General features: G+C 43.1%; 1 protein-coding gene across 1 annotated transcript in view; it reads right to left on the reverse strand.

The window, feature by feature from the left end:
- LOC129041702 (cytochrome P450 3A7) overlaps positions 1-12,918 on the reverse strand; it is a 30,689-nt gene extending 17,771 nt beyond the window's left edge. The window contains exons 1-2 of the mRNA XM_054497204.1: positions 12,275-12,918; positions 8,317-8,410 (exon numbers count right to left, since the gene is read on the reverse strand). Of these exons, the coding sequence (XP_054353179.1) occupies positions 8,317-8,410; positions 12,275-12,345 (165 nt within the window). The 5' untranslated portion in view covers positions 12,346-12,918. The remainder of the gene's footprint in view (positions 1-8,316; positions 8,411-12,274) is intronic.
- Between the last annotated feature and the right edge of the window lie 12,153 nt (positions 12,919-25,071).

The raw sequence follows: 25,071 nt of genomic DNA on the forward strand, positions 1-25,071 counted from the left end.
AGGCTGAGGGAATGTGAGTGAGCATCAGAAGAGAATGTGCAGTCTTTTGTCTCTTTGTTCTTCATCCTTTTCATTGATTTCATGAGCTCACTCTAGAATTCTAGCAGAATTAGAAAGTTACAGACACCAGGGACCTCTTTTAGTCTAGCAGATTTAGATGAGTGTGAGGCATGTTTGTTGAGTGAGAAAATGAGTGAGTGAGTGAATGACAAAGTGGACTCGCTTTCCAGTTTTCCAGCTTAACATGGAAGTTCTGAGAAAATGTCACTTCTACACATCAGAGACAGAAAATTATGACACTTGCTCCAAGTTTGCACTGAAACTTAAAAAAAAAAAAAAAAAAAAAAACCTTCCTGTTTCTACATTTCAGGGGTGAAGTTTTAACTATGGAAAAGAAGGTCCGCGGAATGTGTATCTTGGGGGTACATCTACTAAAGACTTGACATGGGAAAGTGGTGGGTTTCAGGCCTCTTAGCCCAAGCCTGCATGTATACATCCAGATGGCCTGAGGCAACCAAAAACTACAAATAAGTGAAACAGCCAGCTCCTGTCTTAACTGATTGACCAACCTTACAACATTCCATTATGACTTGTTCCTGCCCTGCCCCAACTGATCGATCGATCGACCTCATGACATTCTTCTTCTGGACAATGAGTCTTATGATCTCCCCACCATGCACCTTGTGACCCCTCCTCTGCTGACAGTAGATAACCTCCTTTAACTGCAACTTTCCACTGCTTACCCCAGTCCTATAAAACTGCCCCACCCCATCTCCCTTTGCTGACTCCTTTTTCGGACTCAGTCAGCCTGCACCCAGGTGATTAAAAAGCTTTATTGCTCACACAAAGACTGTTTGGTGGTCTCTTCACATGGACGCAAATGACATTTGGTGCCAAAGACCCGGGACAGGGGGACTTCTTCGGGAATCCCATCCCCTGTCCTCGCCCTCACTCCATGAGGAGATCCACCTATGATCTTGGGTCCTCAGACCAGCCAGCCCAAGGTCATCTCACCAATTTTAAATCGGGTAAGCGGCCTCTTTTTATTCTCTTCTCCAACCTCTCTTGCTATCCCTCCACCCTTCAATCTCTCCCTTCCTTAATTTCAGTTTCTTTCCCTTTCTGGTAGAGACAGAGGAGATGCATTTTATCCATGAACTCAAAACTCTGGCGCCAGTCACAGACTCGGGAACAGTCTTCCCTTGGTGTCTAAATCACTGTCAGAGCACCTGCCTGGTTATTCACCCACATTTCAGAGGTATCTGATCACTGTGGGGATGCCTGCCTTGATCATTCACCTTGGTGCAAGTACCACCTTCCCTGGGTGGTAAGTACCATCCCCCCTCTCTCCGTGTCTCTACCTTCTCTTTTCTCTGGGCTTGCCCCCTTCACTATGGGCAACCTTCCACCCTCCATTCCTCCTTCTTCTCCCTTAGCTTGTGTTCTTCAAAACCTAAAACCCCCTTTAACTAACACCTGACCTAAAACCTAAATGCCTTATTTTCTTCTGCAATACCACTTGGCCCCAATACAAACTCGACAATGGTTCCAAATAGCTAGAAAATGACACTTTTGATTTCTCAATCTTATAAGACCTGGATGATTTTTGTTGAAAAATGGGCAAATGGTCTGAGGTGCCTGACATCCAGGCATTCTTTTACACATCAGTCTCTCCCTAGTCTCTGCTCCCAGTGTAACTCATCCCAAATCTTTCTTCTTTCTGTCCTGTCTCTTTCTTCAGTCTCCACCCTAAGCTCTGAGTCCTTTGAATCCTCCTTTTCTATGAACCCATCTGACCTCTCCCCTCCCCGCCAGGCTGCTCCTTACCAGGCCAAGCCAGGTCCCAATTCTTCCTCAGCCTCTGCTCCCCCACCCTATAATAGAAGTATCACCTCCCCTCCTCACACCCACTCCACCTTACAGTTTCATTCCGAGACTAGCCCTCCTCCACCTGCCCAACAATTTCCTCTTAGTGAGGTGGCTGGAGCTGAAGGCATAGTCAAGGTACATGTGCCTTTTTCTCTATCGACCTCTCCCAGATCAGTCAGCATTTAGGCTCTTTCTCATCAGGCCCCACTAAATATATACAGGAATTCCAATATTTAACTCAGTCCTACAATTTAACCTGGAGTGATTTAAATGTCATCCTGACTTCTACCCTCTCCCCAGATGAGTGGGAAAGAGTGTATACCCTAGCCCAATCTCACACTGACACCCACCAGTGTCATGAGCCAGACCTTCAAGAAGGCATCAGGGCAGTTCCCCAAGAGCATCCACATTGGCAGTATAAGACGGACTCCCCAGGTATAGCTAAGTGAGATTACATGGTCTCCTGCCTAGTCGAGGGGCTCAAAAAAGCAGCATACAAAGCTGTTAATTATGACAAGCTAAAGGAAACTACCCAAGGTAAAGATGAAAACCCAGCCCAGTTCATGGCCCACTCAGCAGGTACCATTAGACACTTCACAGCCCTGGACTCAGAGGGGCCAGAAGCCTGCCTTATCCTTAATATGCATTTTATGACCCAATCCTCTCCTGACATTAGAAAAAAACTCCAAAAATTGGATTCCAGGCCTCAAACCCCACAACAAGACTAAATAGCCTCACCTTCAAGGTGTTTCATAATAGAGAAGAGGCAGCCAAGTGACAATGCATCTCTGAGTTATAGCTACTTGCTTCCAGTGTAAGACAACCCACAACAACATCTCCAGCATACAAAACCTTCAGAACATCCAAGCCACAGCTCCCAGGGGCTCCTTCAAAACCTCCTCATGGACCTTGCTTCAAATGCCAAAAGCCTGGCCACTGGGCCTCAGAATGCCCACAGCCTGGGATTCTTCCTAAGCCATGCCCTGTCTATGTGGGCTCCAACTGGAGGTTGGACTGTCCGACTCACATCACCACTGCTCCTAAAGTTCCTGGAGCTCAAACCCAACGTTTCTTGGCTGACTCCTTCCCAGATCTCCTTGGCTTAGTGGCTGAAGACTGATGCTGCCCAATCACCCATCACAGATGCCAAACTTCAGGTAACTCTTACAGCGGAGGGTAAGTCCATCCCCTGTTTAATCGATACGGGGGATACCCACTCCACATTACCTTCTTTTCAAGGGCCTGTTTCCCTTGCCCCCATAACTGTTGTGGGTATTGACGGCCAGGCTTCTAAACCTCTTAAAACTCCCCAACTTTGGTGCCAAATTGGGCAACATTCTTTTATGCACTCCTTTTTAGTTATCCCCAGCTGCCAGTTCCCTTATTAGGCTGAGATATTTTAACCAAATTATCTGCTTCTCTGACTATCCCTGGACTACAGCCACATCTCATTGCCACCCTTCTTCCCAACCCAAAGCCTCCTTCTTGTCTTCCTCTTGTATCCCCCCACCTTAACCCACAGGTATGGGACACCTCTACTCTCTCCCTGGCAACTGATCACATGCGCATTACTATCCCATTAAAACCCAATCACCCTTACCCAGCTTAACGCCAGTATCCCATCCCACAAGAGGCTTTAAGGGGATTGAAGCCTGTTATCACTCACCTGCTACAGCATGGGCTTCTAAAGCCTACAAACTCTCCTTATAATTCCCCCATCTTACCTGTCTAAAAACCGGACAAGTCTTACAGGTTTGTTCAGGATCTGCGCCTTATCAACCAGATTGCTTTCCTATCCACCCTGTGGTGCCCAACCCATACACTATTTTGTTCTCAGTATCTCCCTCCACAACTCACTATTCCATTCTTGATCTTAAAGATGCTTTTTCAACTATTCCCCTGCACCCCACATCCCAGCCTCTCTTTGCTCTTACCTAAACTGACCCTGACACCCATCAGTCCCAGCAGCTTACCTGGGCTGTACTGCCGCCAGGCTTCTGGGACAGCCCTCATTACTTCAGCCAAGCTCTTTCTCAAGATTTACTTTCTTTCCATCCCTCTGCTTCCCACCTTATTCAATATATTGATGACCTTCTACTCTGTAGTCCCTCCTTTGAGTCTTTTCAACAAGATACCCTCCTGCTCCTTCAGCATTTATTCTCCAAAGGATATCGGGTATCCCCCTCCAAAGCTCAAATTTCTTCTCCATCCGTTACCTACCTCAGCACAATTCTTCATGAAAACACATGTGCTCTCCCTGCTGATCATGTCTGGCTGATCTCTCAAACCCCAACCCCTTCTACAAAACAACTCCTTTCCTTCCTGGGCATGGTTGGATACTTTTGCCTTTGGATACCTGGTTTTGTCATCCTAACAAAACCATTATATAAACTCACAAAGGGAAACCTAGCTGACCCCATGGATCCTAAATCCTTTCCTCACTCCTCTTTCCATTCCTTGAAGACAGCTCTAGAGGCTGCTCCCATACTAGCTCTTCCTGACTCATCCCAACTCTTTTCATTACACACAGCCCAAGTGCAGGGCTGTGCAGTTGGAATTCTTACACAAGGACTGGGACTGTGCCCTGTAGCCTTTTTGTCCAAACAACTTGACCTTACTGTTTTAGGCTGGTCATGATGTCTCTGTGCAGTGGCTGCCACCACCCTAATACTTTTAGAGGCCCTCAAAATCACAAACTATGCTCAACTCACTCTCTACAGTTCTCATAACTTCCAAAGTATATTTCCTGCCTCACACCTGATGCATATACTTTCTGTTCCCCGGCTCCTTCAGCAATACCCACTCTCTGTTGAGTCTCCCACAATTACCATTGTTCCTGGCTTGGACTTCAATCTGGCCTCCCACATTATTCCTGATACCACACCTGATCCCCATGACTGTATCTCTCTGATCCATCTGACATTCACTCTATTTCCCCATATTTCCTTCTGTCCTGTTTTTCACCTGAATCACAGTTAGTTTATTGATGGCAGTTCCACCAGGCCTAATCGCCACTCACCAGCAAAGGCAGGCTGTGCTATATTATCTTCCACATCTATCATTGAGGCTACTGCTCTGCCCCCCTCCACTATCTCTCAGCAAGCCAAACTCATTGCCTTAACTTGGGCCCTCAGTCTTGCAAAGGGACTACACATCAATTTTATACTGACTCTAAATGCCTTCCATATCCTGCACCACCATGCTGTAATATGGGCTGAAAGAGGTTTCCTCACTATGCAAGGGTCCTCCATCATTAATGCCTCTTTAATAAAAGTTCTTCTCAAGGCTGCTTTACTTCCAGAAAAAGCTGGAGTCATTCACTGCAAAGGCCATCAAAGGGCCTCAGACCCCATTGCTCAAGGCAACAATTATGCTGATAAGACAGCTAAAGAAGCAGCCAGTATTCCTACTTCTGTCCCTCATGGCCAGTTTTTCTCCTCCTCATCAGTCACTCCTATTTACTCTCCCACTGAAGTTTCCACCTATCAATCCCTCCCCACTCAAGGAAGATGGTTCTTAGACCAAGAAAAATATCCCCTTCCAGTATCACAGGCCCATTCTATTCTGTTGTCATTTCATGACCTCTTCCATGTAGGTTACAAGCCACTAGCCCCCTCTTAGAACCTCTCATTTCCTTTAAGACATTTGCCCTGCATTTCACTCCATTCTTGGCTACCGTCCGCTTGTTCTTTGGACTCTCTTCCCATTCCGCCTTCTTGTTTACTTATACCCAACCCCATGAATAGCAATGAAAGTTTGGTTGTAGACACTATGCTCTTTTTCATACACCATAAAAAATCAAACCTCCCCCTCTACCCAGTTGCCCCATCAATCCCCATTACAACCACTAAGGGCTAATGCCTTCACTAAATCCCTAAGAGTCTGGGTGCAAGACACCTCTTTTGGCACTCCCTCTCATCTTTTCACTTTGCATTTCCAGTTTTGTCTTGCACAAGGCCTCTTCTTCCTCTGTGGCTGCACCACGTACATGTGTCTGTTTGCCAATTTGACAGGTACATGTACACTAGTTTTTCTTATTCCCAAATTGAAAAAATTCAATTTGCAAATGGGACTGAACAACTTCCTGTCCCCCTCATGACACCAACCAGACAAAAAAGAGTTATCCCTCTAATCCCTCTAATCCCTTGTAGGGTTAGGACTTTCTGCTTCCACTATTGCCCTTGGAGCTGGAAGAGCAGGCGTTTCAACTTCTGTCACAACTTTCTGTAGCCTTTCTAATGACTTTTCTGCTAGCATTACAGATACATCACAAACTTTATCAGTCCTTCAGACCCAGGTTGACTCCTTAGCCCTAGTCATCCTCCAAAATTGCTGAGGCCTTGGCCTACTCACTGCTGAAAAAGGAGGACTCTATATTTTCAAATGAAGAATGATATTTTTATCTAAACCAATCTGGCCTGGTATATGACAATATAAAAAAGCTTAAAGATAAAGACCAAAAACCCACCAGCCAGGCAAATAATTACTCTCGACCCACCTGGACACTTTCTAACTGGGTGTCTTGACTCCTCCCTATTCTTAGTCTTCTGGTACCTGTTTTACTCCTTCTCTTATTCGAGACTTGTGTCTTCAATTGGTTTCTCAATTAATATAAAAACACATTCAGACTATCACCAATTATTCTATACAACAAATATTACTTTTAACAAGTCCATGGTACCATCCTCTGCCCCAAGATCTCCCCACAGCCTAAATTCCTATTCCTTGTAACTCATTATAAAATTTTCTTTAAGGTGTCCACATGGCCCATAATCCCGCTTGAAGCAGCCCTGAGAAACATCATCCATTATCTCTCCATACCACCCCCAAAAAATTTTTGCTGCCCCAACACTTCACCACCATTTGTTTTATTTTTCTTAATATAAGAAGACAGGAATGTCAGGCCTCTGAGTGCAAGCCTTTACGTGTACATCCAGATGGCCTGAGGCAACTGAAAACTACAAAAGAAATGAAACAGCCAGCTTCTGTCTTAACTGATTGACCAATCTTACGACATTCCATTATGACTTGTTCCTGCCCTGCCGCAACTGATTGATCAATCAACCTGGTGACATTCTTCTCTGCACAATGAGTCTTACGATCTCCCCACTATGCACCTTGTGGCCGCCTCCACTGCTGATGATGGATAACCACCTTTAACTGTAACTTTCCACTGCTTACCCCAGTCCTATAAAACTGCCCCACCCCTGTCTCCCCTTGCTGACTCCTTTTTCAGACTCAGTTGGCCTGCACCCAAGTGATTAAAAACCTTTATTGCTCACACAAAGCCTGTTTGGTGGTCTCCTCACATGGACGCATGTGAAAGTAGGGAAATTATTGCTCTTGCGGAGGGAAAAAATATGAAATTCCTGGGCAGTAATTAGACAACAAAGCCCTCATTTAGGAGAACTAGAATCTGAGAAACAAGCCTCAGGTATGCACGAAAGATTGTCTAAGCCAGAGAGCTGACTACTGCTGCTGCTGGCCCTGTGGAGATGAGCTCATAATTTTCCATCCAGGGACCAGGCCCTGAATACAGCATCAAATAAGGTTAGGCACAAAGGCTCGGCCAAAGTCCCCAGTCCATGTGGCACGTATGACATTTTATTTAGTGAAATTAAATATTTAATAATTTTGTCAAATCATCCCCTTTCTAGTGATTTTGCATGTGATTCTGCCTTGTGTAAAAAATAAACCCATGAATTCATATTGTGCTTAAATATCTGAGGTTAATAGACAACCACTATCTCATCTCAGTTACATCAACACCCTGCTCAGACTCACCCACAAGATGCAGCCTTCAAAGGAAAAGAAGTAAAGCAGAACACCTTTGTTCTGTGTCTCAAAGTGGCCAAAGATGTCATGGCGAGTAAGAGCTGGGGTAGAGCCATGGAAATTCCCTCACAAAATTTGGCATTTTTTGAAGAGGCTTCAAGCGGGTGCAAATGACCCAATGGTAAATACTTGATCTCCCTAATAAACTGAGTTTCAGAGCTATGCAGGAGGAAGTGAAAAAAGCCTATTCATGAGCTCTTGCTACAGAGAGGAAAGTTTTACTCTCATGTCCACAGATAACAAGCCACAATCAGGGGCTCCTGTTCCTACTTTTAATACTAACTAAATATGGCTGTACCTTCTTGGGAACCTGCATGGAGCAAAAAGTAAATGCTCTTTATGGTGCTCACAAAGTCTGCACATCAAGTTGTGAACATCATATTGCTAGATCTACTTGACATTTGGGCTGTACAACTGAGGCAAACTTGAGGTTCCTGAGAGTTAGCAAGAGAGCCCCAGGGTAAACTTTGCCACGCTCTGGGTGATGCCTACATGCTATTTCTGAAAGTATAAAACCTCAGACCTTCCTCCTGAGGAGAAGCATTTTACTGATGGAACTAAGTTGCTCTTTGCAATCATAAGAAGCAAAAGAGGAAGCTCAAAAACACTCACCTTACGGAAGGACAAAGCATTTCCCACAAAAGGCAGAGGTGTGGGTCCTGGAATTCCAAGCTTCTTAAAAAGTCCATGTGTACGGGTTCCATATCTACAAAGTGAAACAGAAATCAGGTCTCAGGGATTGTGACTTTATAGATATAGGGGCTGGTGAGTCACTGACTGAGGAACTGGAATGCCCAAGAGAAGGAGGTAACATTAAGGCAATAAAAAATAACAGTAACTCCGACAGCAATGATTATATTTGTTCATCAGATCCTTTCATGCCTCCGCCATGAGACACCAAAAAGTTACAATGATTAGCTAAAAGCAGCTGAAGTCTTCATGGTCCCAGTCCTGGAATGAATATTTCGTAAATGTTCTCAAATGTGAATGATCCTGAGAGGTTCAGGAAGGAATTCTTCCAGGGGACTTCTTTCCCTCATGTCTTTTTAGTAAGTGGACTCTTCCCTGATTTTGGGATTCTCATCCTAGGTAGAAAGGGTGACAATTTTTTTTTTTTTTTTTTTTGTCTTCTGCAGTGATGATGAGATTTTGCATCACTGCATCCACTCAATCACAGGGGGTCACTGAGAGCCTATGGTGACCCTGTCTTTAGAATTTGCTCAGAGGCTTTTATGCTTTCTCTTCCCTCTAAGCTCTGACCCTGTTTTAGGATCTGGCCCTTCTTAAACCGTCATTCACAGAGAGGTCTTGGAGGAGTCACAGAGTCCTTATTTGTACAGATTGACAACTGTGCTCCAGGCTTCCATTGGCCTCGTAGAAATGCCAGCACCTTTCAGCTACACCTCAGTCTCTGTGGTCAGATCTGATTGATTTGAGCTATTGGGGAGGATGATTGACTCATATTTTCCTGAATGACACTGTGCAGAATAATCACAACTAAGAACAAGGACATTCCTCCTTTTGTGGAATCTAGCCTTCCAACTGGTGATATCCACCTGATAAGCACAGTGCCAGTGATATGGTCTGAATCTGTGCCCCTACCCAAATCTCATATTGAAGTATAACCCCCAATTCTGGAAGTGGGGCCTGATAGAAGGTGATTGTATCTTAGGGGCAGTTTCTCATGGTTTCACACCATCACCCTTAGGTGCTGTCCTCTTGACAATGAGTTTTTGTGAGATCTGGTGGTTTAAAAGTGTGTGGCACCTCCTCCCCACCGTCTCTTGCTTCTGCTCCAGTAATGTAAGATCTGCCTGCTTCTCTTTCACCTTCTGCCATGATTGTAAATTTCCTGAGGCCTCCCTAGAGGCAGAAGTTGCTAGGCTTCCTGTAGAGCCTGCAGAACCATGAGCCAATTAAATCTCTTTCCTTTCTAAGTTACCCACCCTGAGATATTTCTTTATAGCAATGGAAGAAAAGACTAATACAGCCGGACATGCTCATTTTTTTTTCAAGGTGATCAATTACAAAGAAGTCAGTTTATTGCCTCTGCACATCAACTGTCTGTAGGAAAACCCATCAAGGCTGCTGCTCCCTATAGCAGGCCTGCTTGCAACCCATCTTTGATGGGCCATGTATGGACTTCCCCAACTGGGGGTTCTGGAAATCTGAAGACCTTCCCAGTCTGAGGTTACTGAGGGGTGGAGGACTGGATGAAGAAGAAAAGCTGATGGAAGAGGTCGCCAGCCATCAATTCAACCATGAATCTGCTAGTCCCACAAGATTGGCCCCAGAGAGGCAAATTAGGAAAATGTGGTTCAAAAGTATGGTGTGTATAAATGGATCCATATGCCTCATATAGGCTTTCAGCTGAAAGACAGGCACCTTCTAACGGCCAGGCACCTTCCTGTTGATAGCAAAAGATGGAGTATTCCACATAAGTAACCATAAAATGTTCCAGACAGTTCAATTAAGACCTTGTTTTCTCTTCTTTAAAGGGTTGCCCTTAAGACAGTATAGGTTCTAAACATTCTGTACAAATCCAGTGACTCTGATAATATGTGGTAAAATACAACTGAGAAATGGCATGGAGGCTCGTGTTTGGAGGACCCAGCAGAGACAGCATAGCCAGGCCCAATAGTGCATTTGGATCCTTGCCCCAGAACAGTTAGTGGAAGTGTGTGCACCATCTACCACAACCAAGGTGGCCTTGGGTTTTTCCACTCCTGTTCCTTCCTTTGTTGTCACAGCCATGGAAAATCAATGACACTAATCTCTGCTTCTAAACTTTCTACAAGTTACATGATCTCTCAGGCCAGGACAAACTAATGAGTTAATGTGTCAACAGCATTGGCCCCCGAGGAAAGATCTAGGTGAGTGTCTAGACTCACATGATTCCATGTCAAGGCAGAGGCTAGGCTGGGCAAACTGTTTAGTTTCTTTCCAGCTCCCCTCTGTTTGGTAGAGTAATGCTGCTTTTGGTTACAATGAAGAGGCTAACAGAAGAATCAGTCATCTATTGCATGTAATTGTATAGGCCTAAGAAGGGCATGGTCTACACTATAGCTTCTGAATCCTGGGCTGTATCGGCATCGTCTAAGGCTAAGGTATTGTCTGCCTGACTGCCAGAATCTGTAGTGACAACCCCACAACATGGCCAACCACACACAGAGTGACACTGATGGTGCCCCTGTGTCCAGGCTTCAAGCAGATGAGATGCCAACATGTTTGTCCTTCAAGTGACCTCCACTAGGGGGCCAGGACCCATGAATATCTATTTGGAGTTCTACCCTGAGGGATGAGGAATATTTTCTCACTTTATCTTGATCCTACCTGGATGCTTTTGCTATCATCACTGGCTCACAGTCTTGCTTACTTCCTGGCCCTGAGAGTTTAGGATAACCTTCTAAGCAGGTGTATTTGAAATGGGGGTATTAAAATAAACTCTTGGGAAAGTATTCTTAAAAAGACATATGCAGTCTTGTCCTAGAGATATACATTTGTGCATTAGACTCATATTCCTGACATTATTCTGGAAAGATGAGGTTATTTTATACACATTTATTGTCACAAATACTGAACTAATAGCCCTCTTTTATCACTCAGAAGGAACATGCTGGAAATAGCTCCAAAAAAATCTGGCTTTAAAAAGGATGAATTTAAGCCATATCAATTCATGTTAAATTGCCAGTAGATGGAAACTATGTTACCACAACTCACTGAATTGCTAACTTTTCTGTGAAAGAATTAAAATGAGGTTTGTATTTTCTGTTTCCATGTCACCATGATTGCTTACTCTTAATAACTGTGAAATTGAGTTAGAAGTAAAATGTGACGGGTGGGAAGCCTCCACTACACACAGTAGGGAGGGACTCTTCTCTCCACCTTCTCTAGGATGCCAGGATCTCACCGGCGAGAAGATTCATCCTCTTCTCCTGCAACTTAAAGGGAAAAATGTAAAATCCAAATTCTGGTTTGGTAAGCTGGGTCCAAACCATTGTCTATTAGATTATCCTTAATCAATGCTGTCCCTAAATCCTTCTTTCCACTAAAGATGGATGGGGGAGATGCTTATTGATTCCTTTATAGATCTGCAAAAGATCCGTCATAACCTCTATATGTTTGTAGCATCCAACACTTAAGCTACTTCTCCTTGAAAATCTTTTTTTCTCTTTTTTTTTTTTTTGAGATGGAATCTTACTCTGTTACCCAGGCTGGAGTGCAGTGTCATGATCTCAGTTCACTGCAACCTCCACGTCCCAGGTTCAAGCAATTCTCCTGCCTTGGCCTCCCAAGTAGCTGGGACTACAGGTATGCACCACCATGCCCAGCTAATTTTTGTAATTTTAGTAGAGATGGGGTTTCACCATGTTAGCCAGGCTGGTCTTGAACTCCTGACCTCAGGCAGTCCACCTGCCTCAGCGTCCCAAAGTTCTGGGATGACAGGTGTGAGCCACCACACCTGGCCTGAACATCCTTTTTGACCTTCAAAACAGATAAGGGAAAGAGAGGCCTGACTAGCACCCCAAGTCCAAGGAAACAGAGAAGAGGAGCCTGAACAGTTACTCACAGATAGAGCAGTATCAGGCTGACAGCCAGGAGAAGCCAGGTTTCCACGGCCAAGTTTGGGATGAGATCCATCACTACTTTCCTTCCTTATCTCTCTCCTCTGAGTCTTTTTTTCAGCAGCGTGCTGCTGTTTGCTGGGCTGTGTGCGTGGAGCTTTCCTGCCCTGCACAGCAGTGATTCAGTGAGGCTGCTGGATTGTTTATATGGTGGAGAAGGAGGCAGGGCTGGAGCTGCAGCCAGTAGCAGGGCCCCCCGTGCTCCACCTGCAGTCGGAAGAGGCTTCTCCACCTTGGCAGTTGGCAAATAATCACACACACACCACTCACTGACCTCCTTTGAGTTAATATTCTATGTGGAATCATACACAACTCAATCGATGTTACTGGGGAGTCCAAGGGTTCTGGGTTCTTATCAGAAACTCAAGTGGAGCCATTGGCGTAAAATCTATTAAATCTCCTCTCTCCTGCCCTTGTCTCTATGGCTGTCCTCATTCCAGAACACTTGAAACTCATAGCAACAAGCCACGCCTACAGATCTTTACCTATGCCTGGAGTGTGCCTGTGCCCCCTAGAAGACTCCTACACATCCTTCCAAACCCAGCCAGACAGAGCCTTCTCTTAGAGTCTTTCCTCACCAACCTCCTCACACACATTTAACCATTTCATCCCCTGGGCACTTTCCATCCCCTTTATGCAGTCCTATTGTCTTCTTTCCTCTTTACCACCACTGTGTGTTTCCACGCCTGTTTCCCTGAGCAGAGGTGAGCTCCTCAAGGGCATAGTCTGGTCTTACTCCCTGTCATGGCTCTGGTCCCTATCAGGGTGCTGTACACACAGTGGTGACCAGAAAGGCTGGTGGAGTTAACTTGCCTGAGATTGCTGGGCCCCTGTGTGTCACTTCCTCTGACTTTCTGGTGACCACTCCATCTTCTTAGGTCATTAATACAGCCAGAGCTCTTGGCTGTGCCTCAGCTGCTGTCTCTGCACTTTCAGGTTGGTCCTCTGTGATTCTGTTGGCAAGAGGACCCCTAAAAAAGAGACAGGGCATGGATGAAATGGAGCTGATGGCTTAGTGGAACAGTATCAATTTGTGCTGCTTCCTTTGTAGCTTTCAAAAGTCCTGCCATAGACAGGTTCTTTGCCAAAGAGTGGCCCCTTCTCCCTGGAAATACTGCATGTCTGGAAACAGTAGGGGAGGAAGAAGAGAAGAGAACAGCTTCCCAGTTTGCCAGGTTGACCCAAACCACCTCAGCCAGCAACGATGGGGCAGCGGTCACTGCAGGTCACACAGCATCAAGGACTCCAATAAGATGGTCCCAGCCTCTTTAGGGTGGAATTGGAATTCAAAGCAAATGGCTTCCTTTTTGACAAGTGGAGGATTTTCTAATGGGAGGAGAGCAGGTGCCAGGAGCTGGTAGAGATGAGGCCTGTAATAACAGTTGCTGCCACCTGTGAGCCCCCTGACCCATTCCTGATGGGAGAGATCTCAGTGATGAGGGTGTGAAAATTATATTGGCTCATTATCACTCACACCCAAGTTCTGTGTCTGCTTGGCCTGAGGAATGGATTACATGACAAACAAAATCTCAGAGTTCTTAAAACTCAGTAGAAATAGATAATGTTTAAGCTGTGCTTGTTCACTTCCTTCTGTCTTTATTCTTTCTCAGGTTCAGCCCTCCTGCAGAAACTGATACTCACCCCAGAAACGCACTTTTTCCCATCCCTCTGGCCCCTAAGCCTCCAGGGCTACTTGGCACCTGGCCTGAGTGGGTGAACATCATGCCAGATTCCATGTCAGATTCAAGGTCAAGTGGGTGAATGTCATGTGCAGAGTTGTGCCAGGTGTGTGCCAGGAGCCACATCTTCCTTGGGGAAAGCCTAGTGAAGCAGGAGACACATAAACATGCTTGGATGGAGGTATGCATGTGCTGTAACTCTGGAATCCCTGGAATAATGGAGCCCTACAGAGAGGTACCTAAGAAAAGAAGTGACAGCAAGTGTCAAACCAACAAAGGACAGACATGGGAAGGTGGGTGACAATCCCCAGCAGAAGTAGGATAAAAGTCCAGGGAATTCTGGTACATTTCTGTCTCCTTTTAGTGGCTTTGCTGAGCACGTTAAATAGGGCCATGCTACTATTCCCAGTTTACAGATATAGAAACTGAGGCTCAGTGACTGCAAGTAGCTTCCCAACTGCTACTGATCACAATAAAACATTATAAAAAGCTAACAGGAAGGGAGATAGAAGGTCCTCTGCTGCTCTGGTGCACCTGCCATTCCCTGCTAAGTCTCGCTATGACAAATAGTGACACTCAAGGCTGCAACCAGAAATTGGTTGAGGTTCATGTTCCTGTCTCAAGGGTTACCCCCAGCAGCACCCCCTGGGTTTTCTAGAACAAAAAACTCCATCTCATCTCAGCAGGGAGAAAGAAAGATGCAATTTCAGTGGTATTGCTGGAGGATCTCCCTCTCTATGTTCCCACACCGAGAGGTGCACAGAACACATTCAGACAAGTAAAGATTCCAGTGTCATCTGATAACTATCAACAACTTCTTTAGCTCACATAAACCCAGAGCCTCTCTTATTTTTTTTTTTTTAGAAACAAAACTCTTACGGAAACAAATATGTTTTCTTCTTTCCTCTAAAACACATACTTGGCTAACATGATTTTTATTCTAAGATGAAGATTTACCTGCCCTACAAACTTCAGGAGGTGGTGTGACTGGTTGGAATCTATACCAACAGTGATAGATTAATCGTTGCTTGGAACTCAAATGCAGCCAGCATGGTGTCCTAACTAATGCAATTGGTGTTGTTCTGCAAAGGAAAATAATTGAAGGCATGTTCTGCCACTTAATTCCACAGAAGGTAACATCTTCTAACATGTAGGGACTTGTCTACTGAGAGCTGCACTGACTGTCAAGGAAGATACTATGTATTGGAAGATCACCCAAGCACCACATGCCTCTCCCCTACTCATTTCCTGTATTAAAGCATTCATCATGTTTTTAAAGCTGTGCTGTCAGTACTGTGCTCCCAGACATTATGCTTGGTCTTGGTCAACTTTGTACCCTAAGCACATGGAGAAGAGACAAATAAGCAGATAATTATAGGACAGCTAAGGAAAAATAATCATAAAACTATGAGAAAAATAATGTCCTTATCAACAATGAAAGACGTTTCTTCTTTCTTGGTCTAGTTTCATTGGATCAAAGTTAAATCTCAACATTCAGAGAAGCATTAGGCTCAGATATCAGCATCAGTGGACAGGCTGTCCAGGGACTGTGATGCAAGGAACACCTTCACTCCAATATTTTCATCCTTTTATATTGGTAGCCCAAGTGGTACCTCTCTTCTGGGAAGCTTGTCCTGACTTCCAGTGGCCAAGTGAATTGCTGGTGGTAGGGAGAAGCAACATTGCTCTGGAATGATTTGTGTATTAGATTCAAATTTCACAGGTCATGACCTTGAGGATGTAAACCAAAAAAAATAGAAGATTATCTCTCTGTAACTCAGCTCTCAAGTCCCCATTCTTCTCAGTAGGGGAAAACTTGAATTTGCAGTTTGGGGTGACCAGGTGGTATCTAAGTTTTGTTTTTATTTATTTATTTTTGAAGTTGTTTTGAGGCAGGGTTTCACTCTTTTGCTCAGGCTGGAGTTCAGTGCTGTGGTTATAGCTCACTGTACCTTCCACCTCCTGGGTTCAAGTGATCCTCCTACCTCAGCCTCCTTAGTAGCTGGTAGTTCAGGCGTACAACCATGCCCAGCTAATTTTTAGTACAGATGGGGTCTAGCTATGTTGCCCAGGCTGGTCTCAAATTCCGGGCCTCAAGTGATCCTTCTGCTACTGTCTCCTAAAGTTCTGGGATTTCAGATGGGAGCCACCACACCTGGCCTTTAAGTTTTGGTGACTGGAGGAGGGAATTAGCTAATGCTTTTGGGCCTCATGCTTGGGGGTGGTGTTGAGGAGAGTGACAGGTCCATGGACATGTACTCTAGGCACTGGAGGATGTAGGTGTCTCACTTCAATGCCACTGTATGTTGGTTAGCCTGTATGCCTGCTGTGTTCAGGGCATGTGGCAAGCACTAAATATTAAAGAATCAAAATCCTTGCCCTGATGAAGCTAGCTCTCTAATAGGACAAAGAGATACTAAACAGTGACACAAATAATACTGAATTACAAATTGGGAAAAATGCTATGAAGTAAAAGAACCCTTTACTTAAGCTCCCAGTGGTATCAGACACAGTTGATCCTTCTTTCTTTCCCTAAACTCTATCTCTCTTTGAAAGACATGAATGCAACTGAATCAACAAGACTTGACGGATGGGAAGTGTGAGACCTTGGATATTCCTGGGCCTGTTTCCTCATCTGTCCATGGGGGAAATTGACCAGAATTGGCTTATGAAGACCAAGGTTCTCCTTGTCCCAATCAGAAGACCCCTGCAGGACTGCCTGCCTCTCAGCCTCTGTGTCCCTCTAGGAGTTTTGAAGATATTCCCTGTCCTCTATTCTCCTTCTCTTATAGGTCACTTAGGGTCCACCAGGTCTTCCAGCCCAATCAACGGCCAGCAGCTCCTATGGGCAGGAAAAGAGCAAAGGTGGGATAGGATGCAACTGGGAGAAGATAACCACCCATTTAGGCCCTGAACTTTAAATTCTGGATTGGTTTCTTAATTGAGATTGCAGAGAAAGGGTTTCAGACATTCTCACACCCACTCACATTCAGCTCTTACTCAAGGAAATGATAGTGAATACGTGTCATGCTAAGGATTTGCCCTGCATTAAGGCATTCAGTCTGTCCAACAACCCCAAGGTATTGATATTATTATGATCCCTATTTTACTGATGAGCAAACTAAGCCACAGGAAGGTTAAGTGACCCATCCAAGGTTACATCACTAATTGCTCTAGCAGAGCCAGGATTCATATGTAGATTCTCTAGCTTGAGAGCCCAGGGTCATAACCTTTTGACACATGCCCAGCCTTGCCCAAGGTCACACAGAGTTAGTGGGGAACTAGCAATGCAGCCCAGGCCTTCTGAATGGGTAGTGGCCAGAACTCTGCCCCATATGCTGGGACAAAGTGAAGTCCCCTAGTAAACTTGTCAGTGAGGGCTGCGGTGAAGCAGTGTCCTTTCTTCTCCCTGCCTGCCCTTGCCCTGAAGTATATGCACTTCTGTAGACTTTACAACAAAAAAGAAAAGGAGCTCTCTCTCTCTTGTCACCTTGTGAAGAAGGTGCCTTCTTCCACTTTGCCAACTGCCATGATTGCAAGTTTCCTGAGGCCTCCCCAACCATATGGAACTGGGAGTCAATTAAACCTTTCTTTGTAAATTAAAAAAAAAGAAGAAGAGGAGGAGGACTTAATCATAACTGTTGGCTTTCTACTCCATTCCAGAGTGTCTATTTCTTGATAAAGTAACCACTAACATCTCCATGGCACTTCACAATTTTTACAGTTCTTTCCCAACTCTCTTAATATCAGCAAGAAAACTTTGTAAGATGAGTAGTGTTAGGATGATTTAACTCATACTTTATAGACATGGAAACAGACAGTTGGAAAGAGACTTGGAGAAGTGACTAAGCCATGAAGCCAGGGCATGGAGCAGGACATTGTGATTTCAAATTGTCAGTGGCATTCTTGCTGGGATTCCAAGGAAGCTCCTAAAATAACTTGGCAGGTTGTGTCAGCCACATATGAGATAAATATTTCTCTCTACACCTCCCAGCACACTGCCAGTGTAGTTATAAAATGCTACAGAGCTGGTTATGACCATGAAAACAACATGTGCCTCCTACACTTTACTAAATTGTGTATTCAGTGAACTCATGGTTTCAGCGGAAAGGGGAATGTTGCAAATAATTCTGACATGTCACAATCAGAATCATTTGTGTTCCCAGGAAAGCAAAAAAGTAAAAGGTGATGAAACCAACATGTAAAAGAGAAATCAGAGAATGTGAGGCAAATTTCAGAAGAGCACATGGAAGAGAATTAATGAAACAAGAAATTGGTGAAGGAAATGAAGATTGTCATGAGATGTGTTACAAAACATCAGCAAAACCTACATCGTTTCTCATACTCCTTATTTCAGTAACCTCCTAACTTGTTTTGCCTGACCCTGGGCAGGACTTATCCAGGGAATTCCCTACTCAGCCACCAGACAGCATCTCAAAAAACATGGAATCTTGAAGTATGTTTCCTTGGTGTCAGTCCCTCCAACTGCTCCTATCACTCACAGGATAAAATCTAAGTATCTCTAGGAAGTAACACAAGACCCTTTCTCATTTGGCCACTGTCAGCTTCTTCAGCCTGTCTCAGTCCACTTCTCCAAATGTACACGATGTTTTAAGCAAATGGTGTGATTGGCCACTCCCCAGGCTCTACAAAAATGATATGTTCATGTCTCCTCGTGTCCACACAAGTTGTTCTTTAGCATAGAGTGGGTCCAACCCAGCTTCCATCTGGTGCATTCCCAACCATCCTTCAGGAGTCAACCAGGGCATCATCTCTCCAACAAGCCTCTTCCATGGCCTCAGCAGGCAAGTGCTGGAGAGGGTCCCACTGGTGCTTTCTCACAGTTTTAAGAGCTGGACACACAGTGGCTGTCATCCTGGGATGCTCACAGAATTCACATGCATGAGAAGCTTTTAAAAACCACAGATTCACTGGGTGTGGAGGCACAAGACTATAATCTCAGCACTTTGGGAGGCTGAGGTAGGCAGATCATGAGGTCAGGAATTTAAGACTAGCCTGGCCAAGAGATCAGAATGGCCTATATTGTGAAACCCCATCTCTACTAAAAATACAAAAATTAGCCAGGTGTGGTGGTGGATGCCTGTAATTCCAGCTACTCAGGAGGCTGAGGCAGGAGAATCACTTGAACCCAGGAGGTGGAGGTTGCAGTGAGCCGAGATCAGGACACTGCACTCCAACTCCAGCCTGGGAGACAGAGCAAGACTCCAACTCAACAAACAAACAAACAAACAAACATAAAACCCACAGGTTCCTGGGCCTACCAGAAATGAGAAGGGGTTGCCTAGAAGCCTAACAATGAGGAGGCAGGGACCATTGAGGGCCGTCTGGAGAGAATCCAAAGTGTCCCATCAATCCAGATACATGAAAAAGAAGGCATCATGCCCAACTCATTCCATGAGGGCTGCAAGATCCAAATCAGAAAAAAATCAGGACCACAAAGGAAGATGACATGCCAGTCTCATTCATCAGCATCAGTGCAAAAATCCTGAACATAATAGTAGCAAGCCAGAGACAGCAGTGTTCAAAGACGATACACCATGACCAAGTTGAATTTAAACCTGAGACTCAAGAATAGTTAACAGAGAAAAAGTGTAAATACCAATGATCTCATCAACAGATTAAAGGAGAACGATTATAAGATCATCTCAATTGTTTTAGGAAGAGCCTTTGATAGTTCAATAATAATATATTAATAATAAATGATAATATTCAACTCCCATTCATGATATAAAAAACCTTCAACAACTAATAGCAGGGAATTTTATTAATCTGATGAAAGCATCTACCAAAAAAAATTAGAGAAAACATTATTCTCAGTAGTATAAAAGCATTATCCTCTTATACCTTCTTGTTTACCATGTGCACAAAATACCTTTCCAAAACTAGTAACATTTTTTAAAAATCCTATCAGTTAACTTACTTTTTCTGTAATTGAAAAGAATATCATAGCTTGTCCTTGTCAGAAGTCCAGCTTGTGATTCACCTGGGGTCAACATAGGGCAAGGTTTAATAAACACTGAAATAACTAAACATTGTAATGCCTCATGGGGCTGCTTGAACTGACATGATTTCAAGGGCACCGAGAGGCTAGGGGAAAGCAGAGGGTCAGCAAGTTCATTCAGCTGAGATTATCTCAGTTTACAAACTGAAGTTTATGAACTTTAGTTGGGACATGAGTTTCACTGATTATCGGAATGAACCATCTCTCAAGAATAAACCAGCATCCAGCATTTTTGCATGAAGTTCCAAGAGGACCCCAGGGAGAGATGTTACTAGGAAGCTTGCCAAGCCCAGTGACTTTCCAGGGGGCCTGCTCACCCAAGTACAGCCCATGCCTAACACCCAGCCCTCAATGCCCTATTCTGATCGGTTACATGGTTATCTCCAGAACCATGGGGCCCTCTCTATCGGTGTGAATGGGTTGTCCATGCCGCCCATGCTATGACACAACACAGGGGAACAGAACCATAAGGGAAAATATGAACAAGACCTTCACAGAACGAGTCATGCTGAGACCCAAGGTGGGGGTACTTCACCACCCAGAGGGAACTGGAGAGACACCAGGAGCTCTGGGAAGGCAGAGATAAGGGGATCTGGAACTACCTGGGGTGAAGTCTTCCTAAAGGAGCAACTGTTTGCATTATCATCAACAGAGAAGTGTTTGTATAGAAGAGGGGAAGGTGAGAAGCATTTCAGGCTGTGAGAATGGTTCAGCTTTTTTTAGTAGTAAAAAATAGAAAAAGTAGAAATTGCTTTTAACTTTGTGTATTGAATAAGTAAGGAATGGCTTCCCAACCATTTTCTTTATTATTATTATTATTATTATTATTATTATTATTATTGCTTAGACAGGGTCTTGCTGCATTGCCCAGGATGGAGTGCAATGGCACAATCATGGCTCACTGCCACTTCAACCTCCCAGGCTCAAGCAATCCTCCCGCCTCAGCCTCCTGAGTAGCTGGGATAACAGGCATGCATCACCATGCCTGGCTAATTTTTTGATGTTTTGTAGACATGAAGTCTGGTCTTGAACTGACTTGCCTAGGATGGTCTTGAACTTGTGGCCTCAAGTGATCCTCCTTTCTCAGGCTTGCAAAGGACTGGGATTACAGGAATGAACCAGAGCCCAGCCACTTTATTATTAACAAGGTTGAATATTTCTGTATTTTTGATAGCTGTGTTTCTCCTTTGATAAAATGTTCATGTCCATGCAGCTCTGCACCCAGTGGACTGAATAGACATCTACAGAACTCCACACCCCAAATCAACAGAATATACATTCTTCTCAGCACCACATCACACTTATTCTAAAATTGGCCACATAATGGGACGTAAAGCACTGCTCGGTAAATGTAAAAGAATAGAAATCACAACAAACTGTCTCTCAGACAACAGTGCAATCAAATTAGAACTCAGGATTAAGAAACTCACTCAAAACCACACAACTACATGAAGACTGAACAACCTGCTCCTGAATGACTAATGGGCAAATAACAAAATGAAGGCAGAAATAAAGATGTTCTTGAAATGAATGAGAACAAAGACACAACGTACCAGAATCTCTGGGATACATGTAAAGCAATGTGTAGAGAGAAATTTATACCACTAAATGACCACAAAAGAAAGCAGGAAAGATCTAAAATCAACACTCTAACATCACAATTCAAAGAACTAGAGAAGCAAGAGCAAACACATTGAAGAGCTAGTAGAAGGTAAGAAATAACTAAGATCATCAAATAATTTTCAAATAATATTAGATTCTAAATAATTTCAAGCTCTCTGAAAAGTGTGAGAATAATGCTGTCATATTCCCATAGTACGCTTATATTCATCTAGATTCCTCATTGTTAATATTTTACATTGGTGTTATCAGCTACCTATCCTTCTCTCTCTTCTTCTTTCTCTTTCTCAATAAATAGTTGATAGATGACAGATAGAGAAGCACATATCTGTGTGTATGTCCTGTCTCACAAATTTATTTATTTATTTATTTATTTATTTATTTATTTTTATTTTTATTTTTTTGAAACGGAGTTTCACTCTGTCGCCCAGGCTGGAGTGCAGTGGCGTGATCTTGGCTCACTGCAACCTCCACATTTCAAGAGACTGAACTGCCTCAATCCCTGGTTCAGGAGATTCTCCTGCCTCAGCCTCCTGAGTGGCTGGGATTACAGGCAGGCACCACCACACCCAGCGAATTTTTGTATTTTTAGTGGAGATGGGGTTTCACCATGTTGGTCAGGCTGGTTTCGAGCTCCTGACCTCATGATCTGACCTCCTTGGCCTCCCAAACTGCTGGGATTACGGGCGTGAGCCGCTGCACCTGGCCAACCAAATTTACTTTCTAGTATATGGTAGAAAGGCAATAAAGTTATAAACTAATTTTAAAAGGATAATTTCAGAAAGCTATTAAAGCTATAAATGGTTTAGATCAAATAAACTGAGTGACACCTTAAGTTATATGTGCATGTGCCTGTGGGTCTGTATCAAATGTATCTCTTATTGACAAATATATCTCTTGAAATATTCACATCTCCTTTTTTAGAGGATATGGCATTGTCTGAACAACAGCCTGGTGTTCTTCAAAACAATCATTTTGAACCAGCATTTCCTTTGGAATCACTTTCAATCTTTTCTCAGCCTGTTGAGCATGACTGTGTATAAAAGTAGTAGAGTAGTGCCTAATAGTTAGCTCTTGAGCAGATCATTCAACATGGTTTAAGTTGTGAATTTTGACTCAAAAATAGATGAAAATTAACTACTTGAGAATATGTTACAGATATTATGGCTCTTTACCTCTAAATAGTTCAGTGTATGGCTCCTAAGAACAAGACCATTCTCTTTTATATCCATAAAACAATTATTAAAATAAGGAAAATAACATTGATACAATACTATTACTTAATATACAGACCTTATCCATTGGCATCTTTCTCTATTCTATCTTTTGCAGTAACAAAAAGGAAAAAGTCTGCAAATATTTGATTTTTACTTAATTTTTCATATATTTTAAGCTCTTTAAGTAACTTAAAACTTTTAAAACACATTAAAGTGTTTGTGGGCTGCCATGTATCAAACTTTAACGTACGTATTACTTTTTTAAAATAGTTTAAAGTGACCTTAAAGTGTCTTCTGCTACCTTATTGAATTAAAAAGTATAACACATAATAGTATTCATTCATTTGTTCACCCATCCATTTAGCAGTACTAGTAGTGTTGGAAATCTATATAGCACTGAGACAGGATGAGACATTAACAGGATGAGATGACCTGTTAATAGACTGTGATCATTCTATAAATATTGCAGAATTCATAGAAATAAACCTAGAAGCTGAGGCTGATAAATACTACAACTGTCCATAATCATTCACTTAAAATCGAATCATCTTCATCAATTTCTGGATGATTTTGTTAAAATCAAACATTATAATTTAGAAGTTGAAAAACATGCTTTCTATTTTAAAATATTTTAAATAAATACTGATTTTCTCTTGTTATTGAGATTTTACATAAGATTTTGTATTAAAAAAAGATTCTGTTTCTAATAATGCTTAAAAATAACTTGTCTACACCTGTGGTTTCTGGATGTTTTTGGTCACACACCACATATGTTTAAAAAAAATTATATCTCTAATGCATATGTGCTGGTTTATTTATAAAAGTATTACTAGTATACTAGTATTACAGGTTTATTATAAAACTTACCAAAAATAAAATTTTAAAGAGCCAAATAAAAAAAAAAGAAATAACTAAGATCAGAGGAGAACTGAAAGAGATAGAGACACAAAAAACGCTACAAATAAATCAGTGAAACCGAGGAGCTGGTTTTTTGAAAAGATCAACAAAATTGATAGACCGCTAGCCAGAATAATAAAGAAGAAAACAGAGAAGAATCAAATAGATGCAATAAAAAATGATAAAGGGGATATCACCACCGATCTCACAGAAATACAACCTACCATCAGACAATACTGTAAACACCTCTATGCAAATAAACTAGAAAATCTAGAAGAAATGGATAAATTCCTGGACACATAAACCCTCCCAAGACTAAACTGGGAAGAAGTTGAATGTCTGAATAGACCAATAACAGACCCTGAAATTGATACAATAATTAATAGCCTACCAACCAAAAAGTCCAGGACTAAATGGATTCACAGCCGAATTCTACCAGAGGTATAAAGAGTAGCTGGTACCATTCTTTCTGAAACTATTTCAATCAATAGAAAAAGAGGGAATCCTCCCTAACTCATTTTATGAGGCCAGCATCATCCTGATACCAAAGCCTGGCAAAGACACAACAAAAAAAGAGAATTTTAGACCAATACCCCTGATGAACATTGATGCAAAAATCCTCAATAAAATACCGTGTCTAGACTCACATGGTTCCATGTCAAGGCAGAGGCTGTGCTGGGCAAGCTGTTTAGTTTCTTTCCAGCTCTCCTCTGTTTGGTAGAGTAATGCTGCTTTTGGTTCCAATGAAGAGGCTAACAGAAAAGCCAGTCATCTATTGCATCTAATAGTGTTGGTCTAAGGAGGGCATGGTCTACACTATAGCTTCTGACTCCTGGGCTGCACCAGCATCGTCTAAGGCTAAGGCATTGTCTGCCCGGCTGCTCGAGTCTGTAGTGACTGCCCCACAACATGGCAGACCACACACAGAGTGACACATTTGATGTCCCTGTGTCCAGGCTTGAAGCAGATGAGATGCCAACATGTTTGCCCTTTGAGTGACCTCCACTGTGGGGCCAGGACCCATGAATGTCTCTTTGGAGTTCTACCCTGAGGGATGAGGAATATTTTCTCACTTCATACGGATCCTACCTGAATGACTTTGCTATCATCACTAGCTCACAGTATTGCTTACTCCCCTGCCTGACAGTTTAAGATAACCTGCTAAGCAGGCATATTCAAAAAGGAGGTATTAAAATAAACTGTCAGGCATGCATATTTAAAAAGACATATGCAGTCTTGTCTTAGAGATATACATTCATGCATTAGACTCATATTCCTGATATTATTCTAGAAAGGTGGCGTTATTT

The sequence above is a fragment of the Pongo pygmaeus genome, chromosome 6 (assembly GCF_028885625.2).
Source record: "Pongo pygmaeus isolate AG05252 chromosome 6, NHGRI_mPonPyg2-v2.0_pri, whole genome shotgun sequence".
In the NCBI taxonomy this organism is placed as follows: domain Eukaryota; kingdom Metazoa; phylum Chordata; class Mammalia; order Primates; family Hominidae; genus Pongo; species Pongo pygmaeus.